General features: G+C 41.4%; 1 protein-coding gene across 5 annotated transcripts in view; it reads right to left on the bottom strand.

Annotated features, from left to right (window-relative positions):
• The window catches only part of VMP1 (vacuole membrane protein 1), a 70,845-nt gene that overhangs the window by 47,277 nt on the left and 8,184 nt on the right, over positions 1-15,384 (bottom strand). For 3 of the 5 annotated variants that reach the window (XM_055719427.1, XM_055719422.1, XM_005439718.4), the window contains 4 exons: positions 14,570-14,671; positions 12,090-12,222; positions 9,694-9,784; positions 7,332-7,442 (listed from right to left, as the gene is read on the bottom strand). In XM_055719427.1, the coding sequence (XP_055575402.1) occupies positions 7,332-7,442; positions 9,694-9,784; positions 12,090-12,222; positions 14,570-14,645 (411 nt within the window). In that variant the 5' untranslated portion in view covers positions 14,646-14,671. Of the gene's footprint in view, positions 1-7,331; positions 7,443-9,693; positions 9,785-12,030; positions 12,223-14,569; positions 14,672-15,001; positions 15,269-15,384 lie in introns of those variants that run through there. The other 2 variants (XM_027806376.2, XM_027806378.2) reach the window with 2 other exon arrangements.

The following is a 15,384-nucleotide window of genomic DNA, read 5'->3' as shown; positions in this document are numbered from 1 at the left end:
GAATCCAAGTTTACGCTCCGGTGCTGACAGAATACAGATATAATCTGTCAGCATTCCCTCCTTATCCTTCCCTAGCCACCCGCTTATTAATTCTGAAGAATAAATCACAGCATCTATTCAAATTGACACGAGTAGTGACGACTGGCTTGAACATCTCCAATTAGAGATTGTCTTGCACTGTTACCATTATTTAAAACCTGTTCAAGGAAGCAGTGACATGAAAAGCACAAAGTGCAGGCTACGCATAAAAAAAAAGCAAGCAGAAACTCCAAGGGATCAAACGAGGAGAAAGCATAACGTGACCTCCTGGTAGAGTTATGAGAGAGAGAACCAGGGACGAGGAAGTCAAAAGCAGATAATGAAAACAAGGTGCCAGCATTTAAAAGGTAAAGTCCATCAGCCTTCGAAAGGAGGAGAAGAGTGTACCCATCACCTTACTAACTCCTCAGCTTGATGCAAGTTCAAATCACTACACATAGCTTAAATATTAACATGACGCTGATATTTTGCGGACTTCTGAACAGTCGAAGTAAGGTAGCTAATCCTGCACAGACAGAGGCACTTCACACGAGCTGTTCATTGCCACAGTTCCAACTTTAGATAAACCCCGCAGGCTCTGATGTGCACCACTTCCAGCAGCGCAGGAGCCATAAATGGCACTTGCAGCCACACCATCCCGGGCGCTGACTCATGAGGTCCGGCAATCCTCCGTGGGGCTATGTGGGAGGTTATTGCTTCCAGCTGTCCCACCAGCCCCTACGGCAGAGCTCACCACCCTCGGAGCAGGGCAGCGGGGCCGCCGGTGTCTGCTTGGCAGTTGCCAGGATTGTGCCCCCCAGAACCTAAACCACCAGCGCTTCCAGCTCCTGTGAACGCGCCAGGCTGGGGGCTGGGGGCTCAGTGCACGGTCCCCAGCCAGAGCCACAGCCGTTGGAGGGACCCTTCTTCCACAGCGTAACCTAAACCACAGGTGTTGGTCGTATTCTCTGCAGGTATCTATCGGTATCCGACACATACAACAACAATGGGTGCACTTAGAGGGACTAAGACTCCAAATGAATAGTTCTGTCTTGGAAAAAAAAAAAACAATTTTCATCTCAGATCTTTTAGTGCAAGCAAGCCACCAGAAGATTTAAGAAACACCCAGGTTACACAACTCATCTGGCAGCGGCGTCCAGCTTAATTCATTGGACCCTTCCAGTGGATCACAGTGCATTATTCATATCAATGCTGCGGTTTCAAGCAGAACAGAGCCCACGTGAGTTGGAAGCATGAGTTCCTGTCAAGAGATGGTTAGCAAAAGTGTTATTTATTTTTTTTAAAGTTATATGTTGATTCAAGTATTCCAGGATGTTCTAGTTCATTGCAGAAAGCTTAGGACAGCTGGAGGAAGTAGGTTTAAAGGCATGAAGGAAACACAAGTGAGAGAGTAAGAGTCACAAACAACCCTCACACAAACAGGATCCATCCCAACTGATTTCAGAATTAATTTCTGTCTCCTGTGCCCACCATGCATTTTTCTTTCAACTCTCTTAACAAGTCAAGAGCAGTAATCCGAGCACAGATAATGACAAAAAACATTTTTAAATTTCATTTGTTTTAGGCTTGCAAGTTTACATGTCAATTGAAGAACAGTATGGACTGGAAATGTACACCTCACTTAAAAATAATTCAGTGCTGGGAAGGGGAGCACTGCTGCACCCTCCCACATGGCTGAGGCAGCTCAGCTTTTGTTTCTCACTTCTTCCTTTACACACAGAACCCATAGTTTTCCATGTGGATCATTCAAAATAAGTGTGAGGAGCTCGGAAAGAGCAAAACTGGATTTTTTGTTTTTCAGCTTGTCACCTGGAGCTGACAATCACCACGAAAACACCTCTGTATTCAAGTCACTAGTAAATAAATGGAGAAAAAAGATGAGAGTAGGTTCTGTGAATTTCCAAATTATTCTGTCTGCTTCACGTAAGTGGAGTAAGCCCTGTTCTGTGAGCTTTTCTTCTTTAGATGAGCTACAGTAATTTTACGAGTCTCCTTACAAGCTCAACTCCTGGAACCAGACAACTAAAAGGAATTAAGTTTGATTTTAAAAAGTTTTCTGTAGTCCTGGCAGGAAAAGGTTTTTCTTTTTATTTGTGAGAGTTGTAAAACTATTGACATGAACAATTTCTTTTTTTTTTTTTTTTTTTTTTAAAAAAAAAGCTAGTGGGCTTATTGTCACACAAGGCGTCTGCATGTTAAATCTTCAGATAGGGTTAAAACACGACTCACTTCAGCAGCAAAGTACCACACTTTTGGGAGGCCAGAATGTGACCCCTTGCCAAAGCCAAACCCCGGAACCAATTCAGGACAGAAGCCAGACACTGAACCCTCGAGCCCAGATAAACTCCAACGGGCTCTCTAAAGCCAGCCCTGTCAATAAGAACACTGTCTTTCCAATCCACTTCTCCTTAAAGGCAGGGTTTTGTTCTTTTTCATAGCCTGAAAATATTGCCGTGCTCTCTTCCACGATGCTACAGAACACCCTAGGAAGAAAGGACAAACCCACATATCAGAGTTCTGAAAAAATTCCAACTCCTGCGTGACCTCCGCTCACAAAACATTCCTATTGTACCTTGCGCTTCCTGTTTGTGCCGCTCCGCAGCCCTGCCACCCATGCAAACCTTTTCAGCAGTTGCTCCACTTGGCTCTAGCAGCAAGCGAGCAGAGATCCACATTTCAGAAACAAAACCACAAGCAAATGCAAAAAGCTGAAGCTGGGTCTGCACTTTTGACCTGTAAGGAATTTGCTTCCATTCATCCCCCACCACTACAGACATAACGGACCATACACACAGGAGGGACATTTATCACCCGCTTCTCGCGCAAGGCTTTTTGATAGACTTTGATTCTAAGCGGAGTTTTGTTTTCCTCAGCTGCATCTGTTGCAATCCACTCGCCAGAAGTGAACTGAAACCAAATCACGAGGCAGAGCATCGGGTGAAGATGGCAATGGTGGCATGGTCCCCACCGAGCTCTCCACCTAGTGCCCCTGGCTCCACCAGAGCCTGCTGCCTGCCGGCCCTCCGCGGCAGCAGACAGATCTCCCCAAGATGTACAGAGGCATGACTTTCCCAACGATTCCCAACGAGTCACCCTGAGTCATCTTCTTTTGGTAATTAGGTGATTCGTGCCATTTATATTGTAACATACCACCAACAGAAGAGAAAACATCTCAGGACTAAAAAAAAACCTCCATGCTGCTAAAACTAGTATTTAGAGTCATTAATCATAATAGCTTTATTTCCTACAGAACCACATCAGGATTACTATTTTTAAAGTGTTGTTTTTAAAGAATTGCGAAAAACCTTTATTGGACTCTGGGAGAATAAGCCAGAAGACTTGTTTTGAAAGTGTCAGAATAAAAAGGATTCTTGGAAGAGCAGCCTGCTTCCCTATTTCTGCATTGAAGATCTGCACTGTGCCAGCCCTTAGCTCAGTGCCAATCTGCAGCAGGAGAATTGTTTCCCAAAAAGCCATGTCAAATTTTGCATTTAGTGCTGGCTACAACTACAGAAGCAGCATTAAACTGGGAATCAATACAGCAGACAACGTTCAGAGCCCTTATAATGTATAGGAAGTTCCCGAATCACAGAAATAGCAATAAAAAGCCTATTATCAAACGAACAAAGTTGACCTCTCTCTCCTACACTGAGATGTATGCAGCAAGAATGTTCTGGTGACCAACAAAATCCAAATTGGATGTGATTAACCAGGCGCAGTAACATCTCCCCCACGCTGAGACTGCTTTAGACTGTAAAATCTACTTTAAGCAAACTGTTTCCAAGTCCTCTCCTGTCAGCTAACCCCAGGATCTCCCCTGGCACTTGAAATCACGCTGCTCCAAAAAGTGGCTTGTGAGAAATTCTCTGAAGAATCCAGACAAGTGACAGTTTGCAACACTGGAAAAACAGCTAACCCAGGCAAGGGGAAGCAAGCATCCAGAGTCATTCACATACTGCAGCTATTGCGTAACTACTGCTAGATCTGCCCAGCTAACAGGCTGTGCTTATGAACAGTTTAATGTAAAAATAGTGGCATGCAGTAAATGGAAGGCTATATTTGAAAAAGATGCACCTGTGTCACAGCTGAAGAAGTGCAGGCACAGTGTCTGAACAGGTGCCTACATGCCATCAATTCTACCCCTTGGCCCTTAATGGCAGAGACAACAGCACAAGCCTCAGCAGCACATGGGTGGGCCCAAAGGCATTGTTCTCTAAGCATGTAATTGCATTCCCAACAATCTCACTGTACATAGAGATTTAAAATGAGCAATTAATTAAAAGCAATTTTAGAACACTTACTGAGCCTATTCTCTATTGCCAGCAAATCCAGGTGCTCAGGCAGAAGAGGATTTGCTGGTTTGTAACTTGTCATTTCTTTGAACCAATAGAGGAACATGTTTTACCATAATGAAGAAATGTAAAGTATATGGAACATGAAAAGTAGATATCCAGTAATGTAAAAGTTAACACAACAAGTTCCCCGCTAAACCTGTTGTATTTCTACTTTCAGAGGCAACTGCTGCACAAGTAACCAAGCAAAACAGTTTAAAACTCCTCCTTTGGAAAGGTGGAGCTCCTAATTGCATCGTTTCCAGACAGGTTAAATCCAGAACACTATTCTGAAATTATTTACCCCTAAAAGTTGCACCAGTCTTCAGTTAGCACCCTTTCACACAGGGTGTAGGCTCAAACCCCGGAGATGTGAAGCAGCATACTACCACCCTGCTGGCACCTTACACACGCGTGTCGCTGATGCAGCCGTACCGACAGCAGTAGCAGCAGGCTGCTCGGGCACTAAACCGCTGTTTTTACACTCCCACTGCCATCTAGAGGCCACAGAGCACATGGAACCCACCCAGTGACCAGCCCTTCGGTGCCCGGAAAGGGTTAACTGACCTGAATGTACAGTTCATGTTAATCACTAAATCTTGCATAGGAAAAAGAGGAAAACGAATCCCTGCTTCCCTTTCTTCCTACACTGTCTTTATGGAATTCCCTCAGTATAACAGAAGCACGCTTACCTGCCTTATATCTTTGAAGCCAACAGGTATTTCTCCTGTAGCATTACAAATTAGTTATCGGTGGTACAGTTTCATTGCATTTTATTCTATAATCACCTTCTAATTATTCAGTGCAATCTCCTTTGTTTGGTCTTCCCCTCCTAACAAAGTCACATGAATCCTCCCCTCTTTTGTTCCAAATAAATACCTTCGTTAACAATATGAAACTACATTTCTTAAGCGATACACCTGTAATCTTCAGAAGGCTGTTCACCTCCTATAAACACACCATAAGTTCTAACTTTTCTATTGGTTTATCAGTATATTTTGTATATATATTACTTTAATGTCAGCTCAGGTCATGGCCTAAATAAATCCGTTAGGTTCACATCCCGCACGGGAAAACTTAAGTGATATATTATGAAATTTCATTTGTTTTCTATTCAAGTAATTTACCACTATTTAAACATCTGGATTTTTAAACACAGAGTGAAATAAAGGTCAATTCATTCCACCTTCTTTTAGAAAAAAAAGCGGTGCTGTGCTATGAAGACTTCTTTATGTGACAAAAACATCTTGGAGTGGTGCAGGGTATAAAATGACAGCACTCTTGCTACCCTGTCAGATCAATGTACAGTGAAGAAACACTACTCACTTGCAAATACAGTTTTAAATGGTGCATTTCTTACTTACTGGTTTTCTGAGACAACGTGTAAAAATTAACAATAGGAATTGTATGATAAGCTCTCCAAACTGCTTCAAAGAGAACGTCTAAATAATGGGAAATGTTTGGTTAGCGGAAATGTAAGTTGACTCTCACTGGTTGATAGCCCAAGAAAATACACAAAAAGCAGAATAAGATTAAAATCTACTATTTAAATTGTCTCCTACTTGCTGATTTAAATCATGAGCAACTGGTTTCTACCGTAGACCTGGAATTGCTTTCCTTTCCCTTCCTCTCTCTGTGCTGCTGAAGAGCTGGTGATCCCACCCTGCTGCGCTTTCACTGCCACGGCAGGCTGGCAGAGCACCCACAGCGACTGAGTTTGGGAGCCTGACTCCAGCTCACACCCTACTTCATGCTGGTTTGCCTCTCCAGCGAGGCAGAGCACCTCAGTTCGGGACTATTTCAATTGACTCTCCCTCTGTCCAGCCCATGTGTCTTACTGTCCCTAAGCTATTAGCAGCAGCATCTCTGCAAGCCAGAAAGATCCGTGCATTGTCAATTCCCTGCTGTCCAAGCACAAGCCAGCGTTACATAAAAATGTTTAGACAGTGTGTTCATCAGCTCTACTGAATTTCCATTTCCAATCATTTAGACTGACAGCAGTATTTTTGCCTAGAAGGCTATGCATGCATAAACTTGTTCCTGTTCAGCAATAGTTTCCTTTCTCCTGCGCTTTCTACCTCCACAGTCGTGAGGCAAAAAGCTGCACTAAGAATAAGTCCAAGACTCCTGCAAACGCAGCCCATACCGATGTCGTTCGATCTCACAGGCACTGCCCTGCCGTGTAGAAAAGCACGGGTTTCTTGTTTCATGTAGCGTTTTCTGTGTTATTGTTAATGAATAAAGCAGTTCTGAAAGTAAACATCTGTAATTGTTCCAAATACAAGATGACATTTGTTGCATAAACTGGTTTTAATTATTTTGTGGCCATGAATCCTTTTCTTAAATCCAGGACAGTGGTTTCATAAACAAGGAACTAATCCAATGGCCAAAAGCAAAACACACCCAAACATTTCCCTAACTTTCCTAAGTCGAGATAAACAACATCATGCAAATTTTCAGAACAGATATTATTTTTTCATAGACATATATTTTTCTTGCTATTATTTTCCAAGCCAAAGTAATACAGACTGAACTTTAAAAGAGCTGCCTATTTCAGTGGTGTCAGCTAGAAAAATCATCATTTTAAGCTACTAAAAAAAGTATGCTGAAAAATTTTAAATGGAAACATCTGAGCTGCACACTAGAAAATGTTTAATTTAAATTATTAAATTAGAGGACAGAACTTGCAAATTTTGACTCACTGTTTCAAAGTGAGGATTAACAGCAGGGTGGTATCTACAGCTCAATAAACATATAGCACACAAACTACAAAACCAGGTTATACAATGTAGAATATTACTAGTATTCACTAGAGCCCAGAAGCATTACACCAAGTATTTCTTTTCCTTCAAAAGTACTTAATGTTTAGGATTTACAGAATATTCTTTATTTACATATTTAAAAATATGCAACAATTAAAATGTTCAATTCAGAAAAAGCACAGTATGGAAATTTCCTTACCAAATAGAGCAGAAAGGTGTGGAGACCTGTTCCAAGTCCAACAGAGGACAGAATGCCTAATCCTACCCAGTAGGCACACCAGAAGAACTTTTTCTCCATATACCGCACATACTGAAAAAGTCACAAAAAAAAGAAGAAAAAACAAGAATGGTTATATCTCCTAAGGGAGAAAGTTAAAACTACAAACTAACACAGATAATTACCACAACTGAAATAGAATCCCAGGTAATTCTATTTGTGATTTATTAGAATTACAGCACAGACACGTAAAGAAAATAGCGCACTTTCAAAAGAAAAGCCCACGTGCCTTAGAACCAGCAAGTTTCCAAGGAGATAGACGAAAAATTCAGGTTCAATAGTAGGGGGTGGAAATCCAGAGCCGGCACACTGGGTGTGAGCAGCAAGCCCCAGACAGTGGCTACTGGAGCCCAAGCAGTGAGCAGACAGCTCAGGGAATTGCCTGAACAAATTAAATAAAGAAACAGAACTAGCTGCACTCTCAGCTGGGCTGCTGAATGTTTTATCTCAGACCAGTGAGTAACCAGGTTTGTTACCTTTAAGAAAAGATTAAAATTTAGTTACGTGTTGCACATGTAAATGAGGGGATATGGGAAAGTCACAGCAAATACTGGACATAAAAAGTCCAGTTGGGTACACTGGAGAAACGGGAAGCAGTATCTCCCTCTCAGTGCCACAAAAGCAATACTAAGAGGACGAGCCAGGTCATCAACTCGTCTATCACAGCCCCAAGAGGTGCCATTTTATACCACCCATGGACCAACAGCCCCAAGATGACCTTTAGCAGTCCTTAACCAGGCTTCAATCCGCTAGCATGTAAAAAGGTCCTGAAAATGCCAAGTTAAAGCCACAAATCCACTTTGCCATTCTGAGTATGGTTTTGGAAGAAAGCAGCTCATACTCAAGAATGCATTGATGGCACAGAGATATGCAGAGGCACCAGCAGGACACGGGCTTCAGGTAAGGAGCTCTGAAGGAAAGGGGATGGACAGAGACCTGCTGGCACACATGACTGAGACCACTGATACGTGTCCTTCTCTGGTGACATTCAAAACCCGCCTGGACGCAATTCTGTGCAACCTGGTCCAGGAGAACCTGCTTTCACAGGGGTGTTGGACTAGATGATCTCCCGAGGTCCCTTCCAACCCCCCACCATTCTGTCATTCTGTGATGACAAAGACTTCCAAGCACTGTCTGGACCCTGCAGGTCACACTCCCCTCACCAGTCCCAGAGGCACAGGTTTGTTCCCAGCAGGCTCAAGGACCATGTGCTCAGCACCAGTTTGCAAGAGCCATCTAGTGGCAAATGCCGAGCGCATCACGCTCACAAGGCCACCAAGCAGGGCAGTTTTTAATGAAGCAGCTATTTGCCCATCAGGAACAGGCCACCAATTCACCATCTGCCTAACTGCTCCGCGTGTAAGTGCTTAGGTCTGAAGTGTGGGCCTGAGCGAGCAAGAACGCCACGAGCTGCAGCAACTCATTTCACTGCATTTCAAGACTTTTCCTGGGAAGCCAGAACTCCTGATCCAGACCTGCACGTCCCTCAGGCAGCCTGCGACACACCGCAGCAGTATGGATGTAAACAAGTTCTCTGAAACTGGGAACCTGCTGATTTCAGAGTCAGAGCGGTAAGATGATTCAGTTACACAAGGAAGTGCTGCACACGGTTTAAAAGGGCTGCCTGCCCTCAAGGAAAATCTGAAACTCAAAGAGAAATGGGGAGGTGAAAGGTGTAGACAACACCATCACCTTACGTTTTAAGCAATGGCTTACACTTCAAGTAATGCAAAAGCATCAGCTTCATGTACACCAAAGCACAAAGAGTTTTTAAACAACTATTTGAAAACAACAGGGCTACGAGAAATAACACAGAACCAGATTTGAACCATGAAACCACTTTATGTCTAGGTATACGCCTATCCTAGCCAGGAAACCCTTCCATAAAGCAGAAGAAACATTTCTTGGGAACCACCAAGTTCTATCATGACTCAGTTAAGGTTGGATCTGAAGAGCTTGCACCGCTATTAAAAGCTTGTTAACAGATGTGAAGGGGTGCTGCAGCACCGGAGATGTGCTTATTCAGGAACAGATGAGAAGGGGAACACCTACTGATGGAACAGAATAGATCAAACGATACAGCTGATCATTCCCCACCTCTAAAATGCAACTATCCACACACAAGAGAGAGGAGTCGTGACGTGAGAAACAAACACCCTTCACAAGCAGCAGTTCAAAAGACACATTATCATTTCATGAAGACCCATCCAATTCCCAATACATCTACATTAGCACATGGACAGAAGTATTAGTCACTAAGGAAAGTAACTTGAAAACCTCATACCTGTTGATGTGTTCCTTCAATGTAATACGTAGCTGTAAGCACTGCAAGCGTCAGTAAAAAAGACACCAAGATACTTCGCCGATGCCACAATCTTAAAAGACAAATGGCAATTAGGGTTTTTCATAATTTAGCATGCATTTCAAGGTAACTTAGTTATCGCTGTAGACTGGGTCTGCATAGATGTAGTTAGCAGGGACAAAGGCAGCTGACAAGCTGGCTATTGTAAAAGCATAAACCTCCCAAGAATATAGTTGGGGAGCCTTTATTCTTTACGGAAAATTCTCTACTTCACTGTCAAGTGAGATCAAAGTTCAGCCATGCATATTATTTTTTTTTAAATCAAGAAAAACAAAGTAACTGCCTGAAAACAAACACAATCTGAAAACAAATTATTCAGCTTCTGCAGCCAAGACAGTCTCAAACACAGGGCCATCAACAACATCCACGGTTAAGCGAAGTGCAAAGCAGGCATTGCACTGGCCCTGGGCAAGGGATGAGCTGTGGGTGGAATACAGAAGTGCTAATTTCAAACTGTGCTGGTAACAGTAAGAGGAACAAATCTTTACACTATTTTGGTTCCCCAATCTATTGAAATTATCTCTCATAACAGCTTAAAGTTTAATAAATACGTTTTATCTAATTCTGAAGTGTTCGGAAGCTACCACAGAAAGCAGAAGAAAGCATTTTCCTACGTAATCTGATAGCCAATTAATTTTGAGCCTGTTTATTCTTACAAACACATACTACCCAATGTGTATGTGGCCACACACGTTAGATCATCAAATACATTTATTATTTTTGGGGAAACACTATTATACTGTCATTAATGATATAAAAAAACAAGTGCTAGCATCAGTTGATCTCAGAGATGAAATAGCAAATTATGAACGTAACTTATCTATTTTGACAGACAAAAAAAGACAGAAATAGGAGAAATGCAATACAGGAACAGTCACAAATGCTTCATATTAAGCAAGCAGAAGAAAGTCAGTCCAACTTTCCTTTAATTTTAAAATAATTTGTGCTGCTTATGTTGGTATGACAATTGACTTTTCAAGTGACTGTCATCATTTAAATCACAATTCACTCAAGTGGAACACAGGAGATCATTAAGAGTCAATCTGAGGCCTCGACTTAATAGCTTATAATAGGCAGTGTTGTTTTCTGGAAAGATATTGTCATGCTAGTGCTAGACAACATAAACATGCTGCACAGCAGAGGATACAAGTCCTATCTGTAACAAAATGTTATGTCTAGGAAGCCAGGTAATAGTTGTCTTAAAGACCTCAAATGTCATTCCTGCTGGGTTTAAATAAATGCTTGGAGGCTGTCAGAAATGGCTAACATGAGACTCAATAAAGCAGTTCTCAAAGAAACAACTCCCAACCATGGTTGAAAGAATGCACATAGTAAAATAAGTAAACCTGGTATTTTTCATGCGTATCAATTCAGAGGATCAAAATGGACACCAGAAGTTTCTCTCAGTGGACCTGACGTGTCAGCACCTCACACCTAGCCCAGAAGGGTCAGTGCACGTAGCCCATTACCATCAATCTCAGCTCCCTGCAAAGCAGCAGTCCGACAGGATCTAGTATCACCTTGGGTGATTCTAGCTATCTTCTCACTGGGAAAATGATTGTAAACTCGGTCCCAAACACAAGCGATTCCAGTTACCAACACAAGCGCTAGGACAGCTGCTACTCCTGGCTTTTTCAGCTGCCAGTTTTACTCATGTTTGCCTTTTGGCACTCCAAGCCCTCAAGCCTAGTGCGTTAAGAAATAGCTATGCATCTCAGCATTAGTAGGGATGTTACAAATTTTCTAACTGAATAAAAGCCCATTTTATCCACTGCATAAATGATGCTTAGGGAAAGCGCTTTAATAAATCATTTCCTGCTGTGAAAGGGACCACGTAGCTTAGAAGCAAAGTCCTCCTTGCAGCATCATAAACATCACTGCAAGTTCCACGTCATCCTGAGCCCTGCCCTGGCTGAGCTATTTGAAGGTCATTCAGCGATACTAACACATACATTAATAGATCAGTACTTAACACTGCAGTCGTAAGTACAGTATCTCTTGCCTTAAGGATCCCTAAACGCTGTCCCACTCCTTCAAACTGGAATATTCAACTCTTCAGAAAGGAAGTTTGCAATTTTCTTCCACTGACACCTTACTGTGTTTATACTTATGTAATTTAGGCAGAAGGTCTGAGTACACAGCTAGAAGTGTGGTATGTTCCAGTAGCCACCTTTAAGGTACAAAAATAAGTATGCTGTCTGAAAGAAGAAATTTAAAGTTGTAAATCATCAGGGAAAGCGAGATGTCAGAATGACCTACTGAATCAGAGCATGGGTTTCCCCAGAACGCTTAGTAGAAGTTAAAGAAATGATCTTTACTTTATGGTCCATTCCTTCAAGTTTATTAGAGTTTCCAGGAAAAAATACTGCAAGGTAACAAGCGGTTGTCTCCACAGTACAATATTCAACCTCTCTTCTCGGTCCCTTCGCTTCCGTTCACTCAACAAAGAATCTGCAAATGAAAAACAATAGAAATGTAAAAGCACGGGCTGCCAGTTTAGATTCTATCCTACCTAAAAATATACTGGCTTTTTTTTGTTTGGATGTGTTTTTTTTTGTTGTTTAGGAGGTTAACGTGAGCTCCCAGTCATCTTTTCTACTCATCACAAAACTTTTGCTCCAATCACATCAGAAATCAGGTGACTTCCAGCAAAGGAAATAAGGTGGCTTTTTTCCTCCGAGTAGCTGAGGGCCATTCAAGAATCTCATTGGCCCAGGGTGCAAAAAAGTCTGGCATATCTATTAGCCTTTATGGAAGGTATTGCACTACTAGTTACAAATCAGCAAATGTATTGGCTCAAACATGATGATCGCCCACTCCAGAGACCACATTTCACTTTGAACGTCTGAATTTGGTTCTCTTCCAAAGCTATTCTCAGAGTTCTCCAATCGAACTAGATTGAATTACACATGCTCTTTATACACTTCAGCCACCGTGTAACTGGATAATCGCATCTACCCTCCCAATCAGGATCCTCAGGCCACGTTAAGACTTGCCACACTGTTCAGCTTCTCCACAACGAGCTCACCAGATTGGAAGTGTTCCCATGAGAAGGACCTGCTTATATACCGCTGCCCCTTGCTGGACTGACACTATACATTCGGTTGCTTTTAACTGCAGCGATTCAGTTGTGATGCAGAGCTCAGCACCACTGTAACACCAGTCGCTGTACACTACCCTACAAGCACAGAACAAAGGTTCTTCTAATAAACGTGTTATTTTGCATTTACAATACTAGTCAAGGCTAATAAAAATCCTAGCTGTTTTTTTGGCTGAGAATGGCTCCTTCAAAGGTCATCAAGCTAATGAGCGGTAATAGTTTTTAAACTTTTAAAGAAAATGAATTCTGAAATAAAAGAAAAAAAATAATAGCACAGAACAATGGAAAAAATACATGAGAATAACTCTTGTATCCAAACAGATAAACTTGTTTAAGCATCATTTACTGCACATATTTATTGTTTTGCATACATTTAAAGCATTGCAATAATGTTCATAAATTTTAAATTTGTAAAAAGCTGTTGCACTTAAAATATTAATCTAATCTGAATCCCCAGCATATTGTAACCCAAGATGTATTATTTCAGTCTTATTCCAGTAACTGAAACATGCTGCCTTATCAGATGCTAATATTTACATAGAAATTGCATACTTCATCAGTCACATAGTCCATCTAATTTTGTACTCTTCAGCTGTAAGCATCAATTGCTTTAGATGAATTAACAGAAAACCTACAATGGCAAATACTGGATAACACCCACATTCCCTCAGAATTACAGAATGACTTAAGCGTTTAAGTAAAAGGCTTTGATTTGTTCCATACATACATACATACAGTTCCTCTTTAAATTTTGCCACGTTCATTGCTTCATGAATTTCTATTATCTATTTTTTCACTTCGTACGTCTAATAAAAATGCTTCAATCTTGTTTTTTATGACCTTGTTTTTAGTGAAGGTCATAAAAAGACAATGGTGTAAGACTGCATACAACTTGAGAAATCACTTTGTTACAAAACTTAATTAAATATGGAACTGGCACAGTCAAAGCTGACAGGAAACAAACTAAGATGATTGTAATTTCTATCCTATACTTACTACACACACAACACAGATAATTCACTGACACAAGGCTCTTCATGAAATCTTCTCAGGTCATTTTTCATGAGTCCTAAACATTAACCCGAGCCTGCTTCAGATGTATCAGTTAGAAAAACAAGAGGTGAGCCAGGAGATAAAGTGGTTAACTGTTTTGTTGGTAATTTATCATTAAAACTGATAATTTATGGTGAAGCTAAATGTCAGCAGAAAAGCTAGAAATTGGGAAACTAATAACTGGATTTTTCCCAGCGTAAAACAGATTTTTATTACCAAGTACTAACTTTTCAGTGCCAAAGGGTGGGGCTGTATAGCCTGACTTCTACAGCCACATATTTGCCAACACAGTTCAGTTTTTGAGCTCAGTCCTCTTGCAGCCCCTGTTGGTACCCAAGTCAGCTTTACAGGGCTTACATGCATATGGACTACAGAATAAGAAGTTTGGAAGGAGAAAAGAATATAATAGAAAATGGAATGGAAATATACAGCATAAAACTACTCTACTCTACAATACATAAATCCTCCAGACTTCAGATTTAGAGATGACTGAAGCTTCCAAGATCGATTCAGGCATCAAGGCCTATTGCATTATCTGGGCATGAAGCTCAGCAACATAAATTCCTTTTCAGTATTGTGCTGGTCATTTTACCAGCATTTACACCAAGCTGACCAGCTGAGAACATTAAGTCATTTTCCACTTACCTGTGAAGTTTCCATTGTGCTGTTCTTTGATCATTCCTATGCGTCTCTGGTCACAATCTGTTCCATTCTCTGCCATTTCATAGATCAGTCACGTATGGGGATCTGATAGCAGAAGAAAACCAAAAAGCACAATGTCTCCATTTCAGGTTATGAAGACTCCATTTACTCCATAGTCAAAGGATACAAGCAAACACCCAGCAGTTCTCCAAATCCAAATCACAGTTATCCTGCATTACGCCATTAAAAGAGAGAAAGTATTTCAACTCCCACAATGACAAAGATTAAAACATTTCCACCTACAGAAATCTAAATTTTTCACTCACATGACAAAACTCCCTCACTGCTAACAAGCAAACAAAAGCTTGTTAAACAATCCCTTCTCGCAATCAGCCCACTGTTTGGGCTCCAGAAGCAGCAGAGCTTCATACAAACCTCAGTTCAGTCCTGAGAGAGAGGCATTAAGATTTGATTCTCATATTAGGAAGCATCTATTCTGGCACTAAGCCTCCAGGTTAGTTAGCAAACCTCAAAAACCTCACAACCTAAAAAATTAGCCCTCAATATGCTAACTAAGGTACAGAATTGCATCTCGTGTTTTGCTCAGTCTAGTATCTCTGAACAAAAAAAGGTAAACTCTTCAGTGGACAACAACTCTGTGATGAAAAGCTTTTTTGAGAAGTGTACGTTCTGTCTGCTCATTTAGCCCCTCTCTAGTGAGGTCAGCCTTAAAAAGCCCGAAAGAACAGCTGTGGTTTTCCTTATCCAGGAGAGTAAATAGCACAGTAATTGGAAGCCAGCATAAACCAGAATGTTGC

This window comes from Falco cherrug, chromosome 1 (genome assembly GCF_023634085.1).
Source record: "Falco cherrug isolate bFalChe1 chromosome 1, bFalChe1.pri, whole genome shotgun sequence".
NCBI lineage: Eukaryota > Metazoa > Chordata > Aves > Falconiformes > Falconidae > Falco > Falco cherrug.
Note: the sequence above shows the minus strand (reverse complement) of the source record. Positions and strands in the feature narration are given on the sequence as shown.